Here is an 18734-nt window from a genome sequence, read left to right as displayed (position 1 = left end):
GAGAGATACAGGATCTAACCAGTCGCTGATAGCAAGGGGTGAGTGAATATGCACTTTTTTTGATCTGTTACCCGAGAGTGTGGCAATTTGTGTGATAGTTGACAGAAATTTAGCATTTTCTATGTAAGGTTAGGTTGGAGTGCCAACTCAAGACTGGGGAAGTTACTCTGTCAATAACTCCCACTGTATCAGTTCTGGGAATTCAGTTTGTTTTTGGGAACCATTTAGCAAGATCCAAGGTGGGAATGATATCCCTTGTTGTGGAGAAGCCAAGGAAGACCAAGAAACTGTGGAGTTAAAACAAAAATATCCTGGTATTTTCCCAGACTGTGTCATAACCAGATCCCACTATCATAAGTCATAGCATGATGCAAAAAGTAAAGAGAAAGATATTCTCTGCATCCTTTTTTCGGAGTACACATCCACATATAAATCTTTTATCATCTTGTCTTGTTGCAAGTCCCTTAGTCTTTCAGGACTAAACACTTCTGTCTGACCCTCTGCCTGTTCAGGTTTTTCCTGCACCATTACATCAAACAGGGTGTATGCTAACTGAATCTCAACTCTATCTTTCTCTTTACTTTTTGCTTCATGCTATGACTTATGATAGTGAGATCTGGTTATGACACAGTCTGGGAAAATACCAGGATATTTTTGTTTTAACTCCTCAGTTTCTTGGTCTTCCTCGGGCTTCTCCACAACAAGGGATATCATTCCCACCTTGGATCTTGCTAAATCGTTCCCAAAAACAAACTGAATTCCCAGAACTGATACAGTGGGAGTTATTGACAGAGTAACTTCCCCAGTCTTGAGTTGGCACTCCAACCTAACCTTACATAGAAAATGCTAAATTTCTGTCAACTATCACACAAATTGCCACACTCTCGGGTAACAGATCAAAAAAAGTGCACATTCACTCATCCTTTTCTATTCGCGACTGGTTAGATCCTGTATCTCTCAAAACTATAACTTCTTGCCCTTCTCCCCTGCCCTTTCTGAGTAAACTTTACCCACCGAGGCAAATTCTTTGTAGAGATCAGGTACTAACTCCATACCCAGCCCCTGACTAGGCTGTGCACTCTCCTGCAGGTCCTCGGCTGTTCTTGGGGTCTCCTTTACTACCTTCATTAATGCCACTGGCTTCGCTTCTTTAACCACATCTTTTCCCACAGTGCCTTTCTTTAATGACCAGCACCATGACTTTATGTGTCCCACTTTAACACAGTGGAAACACCTGAGGCCTTTCACCTCCTTTCCACCCTCTTGGGCTTTTTTTTATCTTGTGATAAATTTTTACCAGTGCTCTCTACTTTTGGTTTTAGTAGTGTAGGATCTCCCCTTCTCCCAACACCTGTCCCTCACAGGACAAAATTCTGGTTGGAAGCTTGTCTTATGCACCAACACGTACTCATCTGTCAATTCTGCTGCCCTTCTCACTTCCTGAACTTTCTGTCCTCCACGTGAGTTCTTCCCATCTCTGCTAAACCAAGTCATGCTAAACCCTGGTTAGACTCAAGACAGGGTGGATAAACTATTTGCACTACTTGGGGATTCCAGAACCAGGGGCATAATCTAAAAATTAGGGGGCAGACCTTTCGAGAGAGATATTAGGAAGCACCTCTACGCACAAAGGGTAGTAGATGTTTGGGACTCTCTTCCAAAAATGCCAATTGATGCGAGAACTGTTGTTAATTTTAAATCCGAGAAGGTATTAAAGGATGTGGGCCAAAGGAAGGTATATGGAGTCAGGCCACACTGAGTGTTGAAACAGGCTCAGGAACTGAATGGTCTACTCTTGTTCCTATGTAACACCTTCTAAACTCACAACCTTGACCACCCAGAAGGACATGGGCAACAAATGCTTGGAAACAGCACCATTTACATGTTCACCTCTAAGCCACATGCTATCCTGACTTGGAAATATATTGCTGATTCAAAATCCAGAAGCTCTTCTGTACCACGAGAACTATCGTGGTTTGAGAAGTTAGGTCATCACCATCACCTCGAGGGGAAATTAGGGATGGAAAATTAGCGATGCCCGTGTCTCACAAATGAATTAAACAAAAATCTCTCATGTGCAAGTTTGTCTGAGATAATTGAGACTGCTAGTCTTTAATGTGTACTTTCTTGCTCAATCTGCTTATCTCCACTTGCGTTTTCTTGCAGGATTTGCCGTATTGCCTGTATTTAAGGAATCAGCTTGATGATGGGTGATCAGTGCACAGGTATCAGCAACCGTGGCTTTTGTTTAGCAATATAAAAAGTCTGTTATTACTATGGTGCGGTAACTAACGTAGTGCTGTGGTTATGCCTGGCTAGGAATGTAGGAAACAGGCCTTGGTCATTTTTCAAATTGATTGTCTAATTCAGCACCATTTTTCTGCAATATTCCGAAATGCCCTGCTATCATTGGTATCCAGAAATCTACAGATTTCTGTCTTGAAAGTGTTGAATGAAAGAGCTTCCACAGCTGTCTGGCACAGAGGATAGGCTAGGACGTTTTTCACTGGAGTGTAGGAGGTTGACAGACAACCTGAGAGATGTTTCTCAAATAATGAGAGGTATAGATAGGGGTGATGGTAGTTGTCTTTTCTCTAAGATTGGAAATTTCAAGACTAGGGGGCACATTTTTAAGGTGAGAGGAGAGAGATTTTAAAAAGATGTAAGAGGCAAATGTTTTATACAGGAGGTGGTTTGCATGTAGAATGAACTTCCTGGGGATGTGGTGGATGCAATTACAAGACATTTGGATAGATATGTGAATAGGAAAGGTTTGGAGGGATGTGGACCAGGAGCAGACAGGTGGGACTAGTTTAGTTTGGGATTATGTTTGGCATGGACTGGTTGAACTGAAGAGTCTGTTTCTATGCTGTATGGCTCTATGACCCTCTGAAGAAATTTCTCTTCATCTCAGTCTTAAATGGCCTGCCTCTGTTGTGTTTACTGCTGTCCATGTTTTCTAACTGTGTGGGCTGCTCTAGGGGTTTACGTGGTCTAGTGTCTCATGTCTAGTCTAACGGGAAGTATCTTGAATAAACAAGATGTAAAACTGGTGCAGAATTCTTGGGGTTAAAAAGAACAAAAGAGACGTACAGCACAAGAACAGGGCCTTCGGCCCTACAAGCCTGTGCTGATCACCATGCCCAAATTAAACTAAAAAAACAGATCTGTGCTCTTATTTGGTCCATATCCCTCTATTCCCTCTGTATTCATGTAACCATCCAGGGCCTCTTAACTGTCGCCAAAGTGCCTGCTTCTTCCACTGCCTCTGGCAGTGTGTTGTAGGCTCCTACCATTCAATGCATGAAAAGCTTCCCTTGCACATCTGCCTTAAATTACCACCCCCCAACCTTGTACCTGTGTCCCTTGTAATTGGCACTTCCATCCTGGGAAAAAGCCTCTGATTGTTGACCTTATCTATGTAGAACATAGAAAAGCACTGCACAGAACAGGCCCTTTGGCCCATGATGTTGTACTGAGGATTATTCCTAATGTAAAATAAAATAACTTAACCTACGCACCCCTCAACTCGCTGCTCTCCATGTGCATGTCCAGCTTAAATGTCCCTAATGACTGCTTCCACCACCACTGCAGGCAATGCATTCCATGCATTCACAACTCTCTGCATAAAGAACCTACCTCTGACATCTCCTCTATACCTTTCCCCTAATATCTTAAAACTATGACCCCTCATACCCATCAATCCTGTCCTGGGGAAGAGTCTCTGGCTATTGACTCTACCTATTCCTCTCATTATTTTGTACATCTTGATCAGGTCTCCTCTCTTCCTCCTTCTCTCCAGAGAGAAAGGTCTGAGCTTTTTCAACCTTTCTTCATAAGGCAAGCCCTCCAGTCCAGGCAGCATCCTGGTAAACCTTCTTTGCACCCTCTCCAAAGCCTCTGTATCTTTCCTAAAGTAGGGCAACCAGAACTGGACACAATATTCCAAGTGTGGTCTCACCAGGGACTTGTAGAGCTTTTTTTAGATTAGATTAGATTACTTACAGTGAGGAAACAGGCCCTTTGGCCCAACAAGTCCACACCGCCCCGCCGAAGCGCAACCCACCCATACCCCTACATTTACCCCTTACCTAACACTACGGACAATTTAGCATGGCCAATTCACCTGACGTGCTCATCTTTGGACTGTGGGAGGAAACCGGAGCACCCAGAGGAAACCCACACAGACACGGGGAGAACGTGCAAACTCCACACAGTTAGTCGCCTGAGACGGGAATTGAACCCGGATCTCTGGCGCTGTGAGGCAGCAGTGCTAAACACTGTGCCACCGTGCCGCCCACAAGAGCTGTAGCAAAACCTCGCGGCTCTTAAACTCGATACCCCTGTTAATGAAAGCCAAAACACCATATGCTTTCTTAACAACCCTATCCACTTGGGTGGCAACTTTGAGGGATCTATGTACTTGCACACCCAGATCCTTCTGTTCCTCCACACTACCAAGAATCCTGTTTTTAATCCTATATTCAGCATTCGAGTTCGACCTTCCAATGCATCACTTCACATTTATCCAGGTTGAACTCCATCTGCCATTTCTCAGCCCAGCTCTGCATCCTGTCTATGTCACGCTGCAGCCTGCAATAGCCCTCGATACTATCGACGACACCTCCAACCTTTGTGCCATCAGCAAATTTACTGACCCACCCACCCTTCAATCTCCTCGTCCAAGTCATTTATAAAAACTATGAAGAGCAGAGGCCCAAGAACAGAGCCCTGCGGGACCCCACTCACCACTGACCTCCAGGCAGAATACTTTCCATCTACAACCACTCTCTGCCTTCTGTCAGCCAACCAATTCTGAATCCAGATAGCCAAATCTCCCTGTATCCCATACTTCCTAACTTTATGAATGAGCTACCATAGGGATCCTTATCATATGCCTTGCTCAAGTCCGTATACACCACATCCACTGCTTGACCTTCATCGACCTGTCTTGTCACCTCCAAGAACTCAATAAAATTTGCGAGGCATGACCTGCCCCTCATAAAACCATGCTGACTGCCTTTAATCACACTCTGCTTTGCCAAATAGTCATAGATCCTATCCCTCAGAATTCTTTTCAAAACCTTGCTGACCACAGCCATAAGACTGACTGGTCTGTAATTGCCAGGGATTTCCCTATTACCCTTCTTGAAAAGAGGAACAACATTCGCCTCCTTCCAATCCTCCAGTACAACTCCCATGGAGAGTGAGGAGGCAAAGATCTTCGCCAGCGACTTAGCAACCTCCTTTCTTGTTTCCAAGAGCAGCCTCGGATAAATCTGGTCTGGCCCGAGGGACTTATCAATCTTAATGTTTTCCAAAATTTCGAGCACATCAACTTCATCAATCCTGATCTGGTCAAGCCTGTATCCCAGCTCCTCAAAGTTCTCATTCACAACAAGGTCCCTTTCATTAGAGAAAACTGAAGTAAAATACTCATTCAGGACTTCCCCTATCTGCTCAGACTCCTTGCACAAGTTCCCTCTGCTATCCCTCATCAGCTGTACCTCTCCCTGATCATTCTCTTATTCCTCACATATGAGTAAAATGCTTTTATGTTCTCCCTAATCCTATTTGCCTAGCCTTTTTCAGGCCCCCTCCTGGCTCTCCTCAGTCCATTTATGAGCCCCTTTCAGGTAAGCCTGTAATCCTCTAAAGCTGTGCTAGATCCTTGCTTCCTCCACCTTAAGTAAGCTGCCTTCTTCCTTTTGATGAGAAGCTCCTCTGTTCTCATCATCCAAGGTTCCTTAATCTTACCCCTTCTTACCTGTCTCAGAGGAATAAATGCATGCAGCACTCACAGCAACTGCTCCTTAAACAGTCTCCACATGTCTACTGTGCCCTTTCTGTGGCACAATTGCTCCCAGTCTGTACTTCCCAACTCCTGTCTGATAGTGTCATAATTTCCTTTTCCCCAATTAAATATCTTCCCTCGGTAACTGCTTCTTTTCCTCTCCAAGACTATGGTAAATGTGAGACAGTTGTGATCACTGTCACTAAAGTGTTCTGCCACCACGAGATCTGACATCTGTCCTGGCTTATTGCCGAGCACCAAATCCAAAATGGCTTCTTCCCTCATCGGTCTGTCTACATTCTGAGTAAGGAAACCCTCCTGAACACACCTGACAAAAACAGCTCCATCCAAACCATCCGCACTTAGGAGGTTCCAGTTGATATTGGGAAAGTTACATCACCCATAACTACAACCCTGCTACCTCTGCATTTTTCCAGAATCTGCCTGCCTATGCGTTCTTCAATCTCTCTACTGCTATTAGGTGGTCTGTAGAAAAGCCCCAATGAGTTGGCTGCTCCCTTGCTGTTCCTGATTTCCACCCATACTGACTCAGCAGACAGACCTTCCTCAATAACCTATGTTTCTGTAGCTGTGATGCACTCTCTGATTAGCAATGCCACACCCCCCACCTCGTTTTCCACCCTCCCTGTTCTTTTTAAATGTTCTGAACCCTGGAATATCAAACAATCATTCCTGCCCCTGTGAAATCCCCATCTCCGTTATGGCCGCAACATCGTATCCCCAAGTTCTGATCTATGCTCTAAGTTCGTCATTCTTATTTCTGACATTCATTGCATTGAAGCAGACACACTTTGACCAATCCCTTTGTTTCATCACATGAGAAACCTTCCCGATAGATTCACTACATCTTGTCACTGCCCCATCTGCAACTGTCCCCCTCTCAGATATGTGGCTCTGATTCCCACCCCCCTGCCAAACTAGTTTAAACCCTCCGAATCACACGAGCAAATCTCACACCCAGGACATTTGTGCCCCTCCAGTTCAGGTGCAACCCATACTTCATGTACAGGTCCCACCTTCCCCAGAAGGTATCCCAATGGTCTAGGTATCTGTTTCTCATAATTTTGTAGACCTCAATCGAGTCTCCTCTCAGCCACTGTCTTTCCAGTGTAAACAATCCTAAACTTTTTAAACTTTCCTCATAGCCAATGCCCTCGAAACTGGGCAACGTCCTGGTGAATCTTCTCTGCACTCTCTCCTAAGTTTCCATGTCTTTCTGGTAGTATGGTGACTAACACTGTACACTACTCCAAATGTGGCTGAACAAGGGTTTTATATAGCTGCACATGGTTTGTCAACCCTTGTAATCCATACCCCAGCTGATGAAGGCAGGTATGCCATATGTCGCCTTAATCACCTTGGTCACAGGTACTGCCACTTTTAGGGAATTATGGACCTGGATGCCCATATCCGTCTGCATGTTAATGTTCCTAAAGGTCCTGCGGTGTATAATTCACACCGAAATGCGATCCTCCAAAATGCATCACCTTGGTCTGAATATGTATCAAGGATAGAGAAGAGGGTTCTGAGTATGAATCCAGTGGCAGTGTGGAATGATCATGAAGGAGCAAGATGAAGGGAAAAAGACTCGGTGTTAAGAATTCCTTCGAAAAACTGCAGTAAATTGGGGATTGTTATTTATTGAGGCTGCTGCAAAATTTCTTATGATTAATTTGCAAACAAAACAAAAAAAAATGTAGTTATTGTTCCTCTAACTGTTTATAGGTTATAAGAATCAGCTTTATATTACTACAAAGACTTCGGAGGACCTAGTCTTGGATCTGGGTAACAAAGGATCTTACTTTACATTTATGCCTCAGGACATCATTATATTAGGTGGAGCTGATTGCACACAATCCATTATTAATCCTTTCAGATTCTTCCAGACCCATGCCCTTATCCTGTGGCCTGCTCCCTGGTTTTAAATCCCTCAGCCAGTTTAAACATTGTATCCGCATCCAACTATAAGAATTTTGTCAGTTTCAATGAGGTCACCTTCCATTCTTCAAAACTCTGGAAAATACAGGCCCAGGGATCAGTCTGGTGAATTGCTGTTGCATTCCCTCTCTTGACAAGTATCTCCTTTAATTAGATAAGGGGACCAAAACTGCACACAATACTCGAGATGCACTTTTGCCAAACTCTGTATCACTGTAGCAAGACGTCTTGCTCCCTGTACCCAAATCCCCGAACAGTGAAGACCAGTAGACCACTTGTCTTCCTAAGTTGCTCACTGCATTTGCAGGTTAACTTTCTGTGACTCATGGTCACAGACACCAAGTCCTGTGGACATCAACTCTTACCAATCACCTACTGTTTAAGAAATACTTTGTTGTTATGCTTTTTCTACATGTATTGACCTCCTAATAAGGTCACTTACATAATTCTAGATTCTGTCTGCCATGTTCTTGTCCATTCACTTAGCCTGCCCAAGTCCCTTGAAGTGTCCTTGGTACTCTCCTCACAACTCAAATTCTACCTAGAGTTGGTTCATCAACAAGTTTGGAAATGTAATATTTGGTGCATACACCCAAACCATTGATTCATTTGTGCACAGCTGTGGTCCTAGTACTGATCCTTGCATAACTGCACTAGTAATAGCCTACCATGCTGAGAATGAGTGTTTTATTCCTCTGGTCTGTTCTTGTTTCTCAATCCATACACGTGTATTACCCCAATGCCATTCACACCAAGTTTTGTTAACTAACTTCCCATGTGGAATCATATCCGAACACTTCTGAAAATTCAAATGCACATTTGCTGGTTCTCCTCTATACTACAGATAATAGCCTCAAAATCTGCCAACAGATTTGTCATCCAAAATTTCTTGTTGACTCTTCCCAATCATTGCATTATTTTAAGTGCCTAATTATCATGCACTTTATAATAAATTCTAATATTTCCTCTACTGCTGAGTCAAACTGAAAGGTCTGTAGATGTCTGCTTTCTCTCTCCCTCTCGAGACCCTTCAGAACTATTGGGGTTATACCTTTCTACTGTGCACCCTGTAGGAACTTTGCAAAATGCCCAACATTGCATTCATTGTATGTATAGCCAGCTTCTTTAACATGCTGGCATGTAGCCCATCTTACCTAGGACATTTATCACCCTTCAGTTATTCTTTTGAATGCTACCTCTTCATTAATATTAATTTCTTTCCATCCCTCATCTCTCACATGAGCGTCAGACAGAATGTGGAACCCAGAAAAACAGCAGCGAGTAGGTTCAAAATGGGCGAAAAAATGGTCAGAAATAAAAATTAATAGCTGTTTACTTGAATGTAGGCAGTACTCAGAGCAAATTAAATGAATTCATAACACAGATAGTGGTTAATGGGAATGATCTTCCAACCATTATGGAAACAAAGTTACAAGGAGATCAAAATTAGGGACTAAATATTCAAGTGTAGTGGCTTTTTCAAAAGGACAAGCAGGAAGGAAATGGTGGGAGGGTGGCTTTGTTAGAATGGGATGGAATAAGTACGATAACAAGAAATCGTTGTCATAGAGACATACAACACGGAAACCGATTTCTTCAGTCCTATTTGTCCTTGCCGATCAGATATCCTAAATCTAGTTCCATTTGCCAGCCTCCTGCCCATATCCCTCCAAGTCCTTTTCCTAGTTGTATACCCATCCAGATGCCTTTTAAATGTTGCAATTGTACCAGCCTTCACCACTTCCTCTGGCAGCTTATTCCATTTGCGTGAAAAAATTGTCTCTCGGATCACTTTTAAATCTTTCTCCTCTTATCTTAAACCTATGTCCTCTAGTTCTGGAACTACTCCACCCCAGGGAAAAGACATTGTCTATTTACCCTAACCATGCCCCTCATGGTTTTATAAACCTCTATATGGTTATGCCTCAGCCACTGGCACCCCAGGGAAAATACTGCCAGTCTATTCAGCCTCTCCCGATAGCTCAAACATCCATGGCAACATTCCTTGTAAATGTTTTCTGAACCCTTTCAAGTTTCACACATCCTTCATATTGCAGGAAGACCAGAATTGTATGCAGTATTCCAATAGTTGCCTAACCAATGTCCTGTACAGCTGCAAAATGACTTCTCAACTCCTATACTCATTCCACTGACCAATAAAGGTCCAAGTACCAAATGCCTTTCTCTACCCATGACTCCACTTTCAAGGAACTGTGAATCTGTACTCCAAGGCCTCTTTGTTCAGCAACATTCCCCAGGACCTTTTGCACCTCACATTTATCTAAATTAAAGTCCATCTGCCACTCCTTGGCTTATTGGCCCATCTGATTAAGGTCCTGTTGTATCTGAGGTATTCTTCTTTGCTGTCCACTACACGTCGAATTTTGTTGTATCTGCAAACTTACTAACATACCTCCTATATTCCCATCCAAATCATTTATATAAATAACAAAAAGTGGCACACCATTGATCACAGGCCTCCAGTCTGAAAAATAACCTGCCACCATCTCTATCTGTCTTCTACCTTTTGAGCCAGTTCTGTAGCCAATTGCCTACTTCTCCCTCTGTTCTGTGTAATCTAACCTTGCTAACCAATCTATCTTGAGGAACCTTGTCGAATGCCTTACTGAAGTCCATATAGATCACATCCACCATTCTTCCCTCATCAATTGTCTTTGTTACTTCTTCAAAAAACTCAATCAAGTTCGTGACCCATGATTTCCCACACACAAAGCCATGTTGACTATCCCTAATCAATCCTTGCCTTTCCAATACATGTACATCCTGTCCCTCAGGACTCCCCCCAACAACTTGCCCACCACTGGTGCCCGGCTCAATGGTCTGTAGTTCCCTGGCTTTTCCTTACCACCTTTCTTACTAGTGGCACTGCGTTAGCCAACCTCCAGTCTTCTGGGACCTTACCTGTGGCTATCGATGATATAGAAAGGGGCCCAGTAATGACTTCACTAGCTTCCCACAAATTTAGATGGCATACTTGATCATGTTCTGGGGATTGATCCACATTTATACATTTTAGGACATCAAGCACTACCTCTTCCGTAATATGGACATTGTTCAAGATGTCACTATTTGTTTCCCCCAGTTCTTCATCTTCTATATCCTTCCCCCAGTAAATACTGATGCAAAATACTCATTTAGTGTCTCCTGCGGTTCCACAGATAGGAGGCCTTGCTGATCTGTAAGAGGCTTTATTGTCAAAGGGTAGATATGAGGAAGGGTTCAGAGACTGTATTTGAGACAGTTCTCTAGTACAGTATATTGTAGATCCAACAAGGGGTCAGACAATTTTGCATCTGGAAAAGTGAATGAATCAAGTTTAATAAATGGACGCAGAATAAACAGTCCCTCAGAGAACAGTAACCATAACATGGTAGGATGCATAGGGTGGGGAAGGAAACTGCTGAAATGTGGACACACTTGAAATGTGGAGCTTATTCAAGGAACAGCTACTGCGGGTCCTTGATAAGTATATATCTATCAGGCAGGGAGGATGTTGTCAAGAGAGGGAGCCATGGTTTTTTAAAGAAGTTGAATCTCTTGTCAGGAGAAAGAATAAGGCTTATGTGACAATGAGGCGTGAAGACTTAGTTAGGGGGCTTGAGAGTTGCAGGTTAGCCAGATAAGATAGAAAGAGAGGGCTAAGAAGAGCCAGGAGGGGACATGAGAAGTTGTTGGCAGGTAGGATCAAGGACATAAGGGAAACGCTTAATGAATACTTTTCACATTGGAAAAGGGCAATGTTAGTGAGAATACGGAGATACAGGCTACAAGATTAGCTGGGATTGAGGTTGACAACGAGGAGTTTTTAGCAATTTTGGAAGATCTGAAAATAGTTAAGACCCCTGGCTGATTGGGATTTATCGTCGAATTCTCTGGGAAGCCAGGGAGGAGACTGCAGAGCCTTTGGCTTGGTTTTTATGTCGTCATTGTCAACAGGAGTAGTCCCAGAAGACTGGAGGATAGCAAATGTTGTCCCCTTGTTTAAGAAGGGGAGTCGGGACAACCCTGGTAATTATGGACCGCTGAGCCTTACTTTGGTTGTGGGTAAGCTGTTAGAAAAAGTTATAAGAGATAGGATTTATAATCGTCTGGAAAGGAGTAATCTGATTAGAGATAGTCAACATGGTTTTGTGAAGGGTCGGACATGCCTAACTAACCTTATTGAGTTCTTCAAGAAGGTGACAAAACAGGTGGATGAAGATAAAGCAGTTGATGTGGTGAATATGGACTTGTGTAAGACGTTTGATAAGGTTCCACACGGTGGGCTATTGCACAAAATACAGAGTTTCAGGATTGAAGTTGATTTAGCAGTTTGGATCAGAAATTGGCTAGCTGAAAGAAGACAGAGGGTGGTGGTTGGTGGGAAATGTTCATCCAGGAACTCAATTACTAGTGGTTTGCCGCAAGGATCTGTTTTGGGGCCACTGCTGTTTCTCAGTTTTGTAAATGATTTGGATGTGGACGAAGAAGGATGGGTTAGTAAATTTACAGATGACACTAAGGTAGGCAGAGTTATGGATAGTGCTGAAGGATGTTGTGGATTACAGATAGACATAGATACGATGCAGATTTGGGCGAAGAAGTGGCAAATGGAGTTTAATGTGGAAAAGTGTGAGGTAGTTCACTTTTTGGAAGAAATGACAGGAATGCAGAGTGCTGGGCTACTGGTAAAAATTCTTGGCAGTGTAGATGGACAGAGAGGTCTCTGTGTCCAGATTCATAAATCCCTGAAAGTTGTCACCTAGGTCAATAGGATTGTGAAGACGCCATATGGTGTGTTGGCATTTATTGGTAAAGGGTTTGATTTTGGAGCCACAAGGTCATGCTTCAGCTGTACAAGACACTGGTAAGGCCGCACCTGGAGTATTGCGTACAGGTTCTGGTTACTGCATTATTGGAAGAATGTGGAAGCTTTGGAAAGGGTTCAGAGGAGATTTACTTTGTATTTTGTGCAATAGCCTTTCATGTTGAACCTTATCAAATGCTTTACTGAGGTCCATATACACCACATCAACCGCTTTACCTTCATCCACCTGTTTTGTTCCCTTCTCAAAGAACTCAATAAGGTTAGTTAGGCACGACCAACCCTTCACAAAACCGTATTGACTATCTCTAATCAAATTATTTCTCTCCAGATGATTATAAATCCTATTTACTCAGAAATTGCCTGGTATGGAAGGAAGGTCTTGCCTGAAAAGGCTGAGGAAACTGAGGCTGTTTTCGTTGGAGAGAAGAAGGTGGAGAGGTGACTCAATCAAAATGTATAAGATAATCAGAGAGTTAGATAGGGTGGACAGTGAGAGTCTTTTTCCTCGGATGGTGATGGCTAACATGAGGGGACATAGCTTTAAATTGAAGGGTGATAGATTTAAGACAGATATCAGGGTAGTTTCTTTACTCAGAGTAATAGGGGTGTGGAACGACCCGCCTGCAACAGTAGTAGACTCGCCAATGTTAAGGACATTTAAATGGATGTTGGACGTACATATGGATAATATTGGAATGGTGTAGGTTAGATGGGCATCAGATTAATTTCATGGGTCAGCACAACGTCGAGAGTTGAAGGGCCTGTACTGCGCTGTAACATTCTATCTTCTATGGTAGAATCAGCATTTGGTTTGAGAGGGATGAGTCTATATAAAAATTGAGAGAACAGCCTAAGTAAAGATAGGCACCTCAGAGAATGAAGCTGGGGAAATAATGGGGAACCAGTAAATGGCAGAGTCGTTGAAGAAATACTCTGCATCAGTTTTCAAGTTGAAGATGATAAGAATGCTAAATGAAAGGACATAATGCTAAGGTTCGGGAGGAAATAAATGAGAATACTAGGGAGACTAGTGGGACCAGAAGACAATAAATCTCCTGGACCTGATGGGCTGCATCCAGGAATATTAAAGGAAGTAACTGCAGTGACAGTGAATACATCAATATTCATCATCCAGGAATCATTAGATTCTGGAAAACTCCTTCAGAACAGCCAGAGGGAAGGAGTATAGGTCACCGGTTATTGGGAAAATATTTCTCTGTTATAAAGGATGTCATAGCACAGCATTTAGAAACATATGATACTGTTAAGCTTTGACAACATGACTTCATGAAGAGAAAATGATGCCTGACAAATGTATTAGAATTCTTCAAGGAGGTAATGAGCGGAGGAATCAGGTAATGCATTTGGGTTTCCAGGTGGTGGTTGATAAGTACCACATATTTGCCTTGTTTATAAGAACTCATGATATTGTGTACGGTATATTAGCATAGAAAGATGTTTAGTGAAATAATGGAAGGCAGAAAATTGCGTTAAAGTGGGGCATTTTCAAGATGGCAAGCTGTAATTTGTGGAGTATCGCAGGGATTAATGCTGGGGCCACAATTACAATATACATTAATGATTTGAATGAGGAGCATGAATGTACCATAGCTAGGTTTGTGGATAACACAAAAATAGATGGGAAGGCAAGTGGTGAGAATGTGGCTGGAGAGGAATATATGTCGGTTCAGTGAGTAGTAAAGAAAATGTGAGAGAGAGAGAATGTAATCTTGAAAAATGTGAGGTTATGGTTAGGTTATGCTCTTAGCAGGAAGAAGAGGAGCTGAATATTATTTAAATGGAAAAAGATGACAAAGTTGCAGCACAAACAGATTTGGAGTCCTTGTGCATAAATTATATTTAAAAAAAACTTGCATCTCAATTTAGCATGGGATAATAGAAGACATTAGGACTGTCAAACTTTATTTCAAAGTGAATGGAATATAAAAATATTGAAGTCTCAGCAGTATACAAGGCATTGATTAGTTAGATCATAACAGGACTACTGTGAACAGTTTGGTTGCCTCGTCTAAAGGAAGATTTACAGGCATTTGAGGCAGTCCAGAGAAGGTTCAGTAGAATGATAGGACTGTCTTATGAGAAGAGTTTGCAAGTTGGCCTGTACTTGTTGGAATTTAGAATAATGCAAGGTGACCTTCTTGAAAAAGACATCATTTTGGCAGTATGGTGGCTCAGTGGATAGCACTGCTGCCTCAAAGCGCCATGGACCCAGGTTCAATTCTAGCCTTGGGTGACTGTCTGTGTAGGGTTTGCACATTCTCCCCGTCCCTACACTGGTTTCCTCCCACAATCCAAAGATGTGCAGGTTAAGTGAATTGGCCATATTAAATTACCCATAGTGTTCAAGGATGTGAAGGTTAGGTGCTTTAGTCAGGGGCAAATATGGAGTACTGTAATCAGGTAGGGGGATAGGTTTGAGTGGGATACTCTTCGGAGGGTCAGTGTGGACTTGTTGGGCCGAAAGGCCTGTTTCCACACTGTAGGGATTATATGGTTTTGATTCTTGAGGAACTTGACAAGGTAGATGCAGAAAAGCTGTTTCCTCTTCTGGGGCAGTCTAGGATCAGAGAGCATAATCTCAGAATAAGAGGAGAGATAAGTTCCATGGCCAGGAAGGATATACCCAAGGTTAATATGGGAAGCGAGGGGAGAGACTGCTGCGCCTTTGGCGATGACCTTTGTATCCTCACTGTCCGTTGGAGTAGTACCAGATGATTGGATGGTGGCAAATACTATTCCTTTGTTCAAGAAAGGGAATAGGGGTAACCCTAGGAATTATAGACCAATCAGACTGACATCGGTGATGGGCAAATTATTGGAGAGGATTCTGAGAGAGAGAATTTATGATTGTTTGGAAAAGCATAATTCAATTAGTGATAGTCAGCATAGCTTTATGAGGGGCAGGCCATGCCTCACAAGCCTTATTGACTTCTTTGAGGATGTGATACAACACATTGATGAAGGTGGAGCAGTGGATATGGTGCATATGGATTTTAGCGAGGCCTTTGATAAGGTTCCCCATGGTCGGCTCATACAGAAAGTAAGGAGGCGTGGAATACAGGGAAATCTGGCTGTCTGGATACAGAATTGGTTGGCTCATAGAAGACACAGGGTGATAGTAGCTTTAAAATATTTGGCCTGGAGCTGAGTGATCAGTGGCTTTCCGCAGGGATCTGCTCTGGGACCTCTGCTCTTGATTTTTATAAGGTCCGAGGGAGTGTTGCAGAACAAAGAGACCTTGGAGTGCAGGTTCATAGCTCCTTGAAAGTGGAGTCGCAGGTAGATAGGATAGTGAAGAAGGCGTTTGGTATGCTTTCCTTTATTGGTCAGAGTATTGAGTACAGGAGTCGGGAGGTCATGTTGCAGCTGTACAGGACATTGGTTAGGCCACTGTTGGAATATTGCGTGCAATTCTGGTCTCCTTCCTATCGGAAAGATGTTGTGAAACTTGAAAGGGTTCAGAAAAGATCTACAAGGATGTTGCCAGGGTTGGAGGATTTGAGCTAAAGGAAGAGGCTGAACAGGCTGGGACTGTTTTCCCTGGAGTGTTGGAGGCTGAGGGATGATCTTATAGAGGTTTACAAAATCATGAGGCGCATGGATAGGATTAATAGACAAAGTCTATTCCCTGGGAGTCGGGGAGTCCAGAACTAGAGGGCATAGGTTTAGGGTGAGAGGGGAAAGATATAAAAGAGACCTAAGGGGCAACATTTTCACGCAGAGGGTGGTACATGTATGGGATGAGCTGCCAGAGGAAGTGGTAGAGGCTGGTACATTTGCAACATTTGGGAGGCATTTCGATGGATATATGAATAGGAAGGGTTTGGAGGGATATGGGCCGGGTGCTGGCAGGTGGGACTAGATTAGGTTGGGATATCTGGTCGGCATGGACGGGTTGGACCAAAGGGTCTGATTCCATGCTGTACTCTCTATGACTTGGATTAGAAAGTGAAAGGGTTAGTAAGTTTGCTGATGACACGAGAATTGGTGGAGGGCTGTTGTAGGTTGCAGAGCTGGACTGAGAAATTGCAGATGGGGTTCAACCTGCATAAGTGTGAAGTGATTTAATTTGAATGCAGATTACTGAGTTAAAGGCAGGATTCTTGGCAGTATGGCGGAACAGAGGGATCTTGGGGTCTGTATCCATAGATCCCTCAAAATTGCCACCCAAGTTGATACGTTGTTAAGAAGGCGTATGGTGTTTTGGCTTTCATTAGCAGGGGAATTGAGTTTAAGAGCTACAAGGTTATACTGCCGCTGAATAGCCCTGGTGAGAGCTCGCATGAAATATTGTGTTTATTTCTGGTCACCTCATCTTTAGAAGGATGTGGAAGTTTTAGAAAGAGTGTAGAGAAGATTTACTGAGATGCTGCATGGACTGGGGGGCATAGCTTATGGAGAAAGGGTGAGGGAGCTAAGGCTTTTCTCGTTGGAGTGAAGAAGGATGACAGAACTTGATAGAGGTGTACAAGATGATGAGAGGCATAGATGAAGTTTATAGCCAGAGACGTTTTCCAGGGTGGAAATGGCTATCACGAGGAGGTATAATTTTAAGGTAATTGGAGGATGGTTTAGGGGAGATGTCGGAGGTACACAGTGCATTCCACGCATCCATCATTCTATCAGCAGTGGTAGAAGAGATACATACATTAGGGACATTGAAGCAACTCTTAGATGAGTAAAATGTAGGCTTTGTCGGTTAGTTTGATCTTTCAGTAAGGTGAAAGGGTGGCACAACATCGAGGACCAAAGGGCCTGTACTGTTCTATGGTCTATGTTAATTTAAGATGGAGATAAGGAGAAATTTCTCCCCTCTGAGATTATTAAATCTGTGGAATCCTTTATTGCAGAGGTCTGTTGAGGCTGGGTTAAGTATGATCAAAGCTGGGATAGACAGATTTTTAATTAGTAAGGGAATCAAGGGTAATGGAGCAAAGACAGGAAAGTAGAATTAAGGATCATCAGATTTCGTTGAAGGTGGAGCAGATTCAATGGACAGAATAGCCTGTTGCGGCTCCTAGATCTTAAGGTCTTACCATTGCCCACCCCTTAGTATGTTCCATGTAAGATTAGCAATTTCTTTAAATGCTGGCGTGCTTATTTGCCTTCCGTACAGTGATGGCTCTATGTCTCGGTGTCAGGGTTATCACTGACACTCAGTTCCTGTGAGATCAGCAGTAATTCATTGTTCTTTTCATCACACACCAACAGCACTGTTCCTTGCAGCAAGCATGTGAGCTCCATATGCAGGGAATAACCAGGATTGAATGTAATATATCACTCTCACCTGGAATAACATCTCACAAAGACTTCAGTTTCCATTTTCACATTACAAATGAAATCTTGTTAATTAATTTATTTTTAAGGTTTAGAATTTCATTTGCTACCATTAACTTTGTTTTTTCAAGGTATTGAACAAGTGAAAATACTCTGTACAGAACCAGGAATGGCACAAGGTAAATCTGCCTGCACTATGTATATTGTTATAGTGATCAGTATTGATTTTTTATTGGAGCTGAAGGGTTAAGATCAGTGATACAGCAGGATGCAATTGCTGGCCTGATGATTGCCCTGTTTTTCTCAGCACTGTAATTGCCCTGTTTGTTCGACCCTGTGAGATCTATGCTCTTCCTTTCTTTGTGAGAATTGTTTGTTGTGCTGGGTTGAGGAAGGAGATGTTCAACTTGTTTTCCTTCCTGTGTGTGAGGGGAAGTCTTTCCCTTGCCCTGTTCCTCAGTGTAAGACAACAGAAGTGGGTCCTGAGCAACAAGTGAGCTCAGCACTGCAATGTCTCACCACAGCTGATGGTCTCCAGAGAGGACGAGCATCCTCCTTATCATTGTGTTGTTGCTCCTGAGTGGCCAAGGTTCAGCTGTCATGATGCTGCCTCAGCAAGTGCGTGGGAATGGAAGGCTGTCAGCAAGCGACATTCTTTTGCACAACAAAAACCTTGCATTTATATCCAGCATTTCATGACCACAGAATATCTCAAAGCACTTTCCAGCCAATAAAATAGTTCTACTAATTACAATGTAGGAAATGCAACAGTCAATTTATGCTCAGCAAGCTCCCGAAAAGAACAAAGTGATAAAGACCAGGCAATCTCTTTGTGATTTAAGTTTAAGGATCATT

At 42.9% G+C, this 18734-nt stretch overlaps 1 protein-coding gene across 15 annotated transcripts in view; it reads left to right on the top strand.

The window, feature by feature from the left end:
* exd3 (exonuclease 3'-5' domain containing 3) overlaps window positions 1–18734 on the top strand; it is a 395662-nt gene that overhangs the window by 32173 nt on the left and 344755 nt on the right. For 7 of the 15 annotated variants that reach the window (XM_072566218.1, XM_072566228.1, XM_072566220.1 and 4 more), the window contains 2 exons: window positions 2167–2225; window positions 18011–18058. The exons of 2 other annotated variants lie outside the window; for them this stretch is intronic. In XM_072566218.1, the coding sequence (XP_072422319.1) occupies window positions 2204–2225; window positions 18011–18058 (70 nt within the window). In that variant the 5' untranslated portion in view covers window positions 2167–2203. The remainder of the gene's footprint in view (window positions 1–2166; window positions 2226–18010; window positions 18059–18734) is intronic. 6 more of the 15 variants (XM_072566225.1, XM_072566224.1, XM_072566226.1 and 3 more) reach the window with 2 other exon arrangements.

Source organism: Chiloscyllium punctatum, chromosome 49, assembly GCF_047496795.1.
Source record: "Chiloscyllium punctatum isolate Juve2018m chromosome 49, sChiPun1.3, whole genome shotgun sequence".
Taxonomy (NCBI): Eukaryota; Metazoa; Chordata; class Chondrichthyes; order Orectolobiformes; family Hemiscylliidae; genus Chiloscyllium; species Chiloscyllium punctatum.
This window is presented reverse-complemented; position numbering and strand designations above follow the sequence as displayed.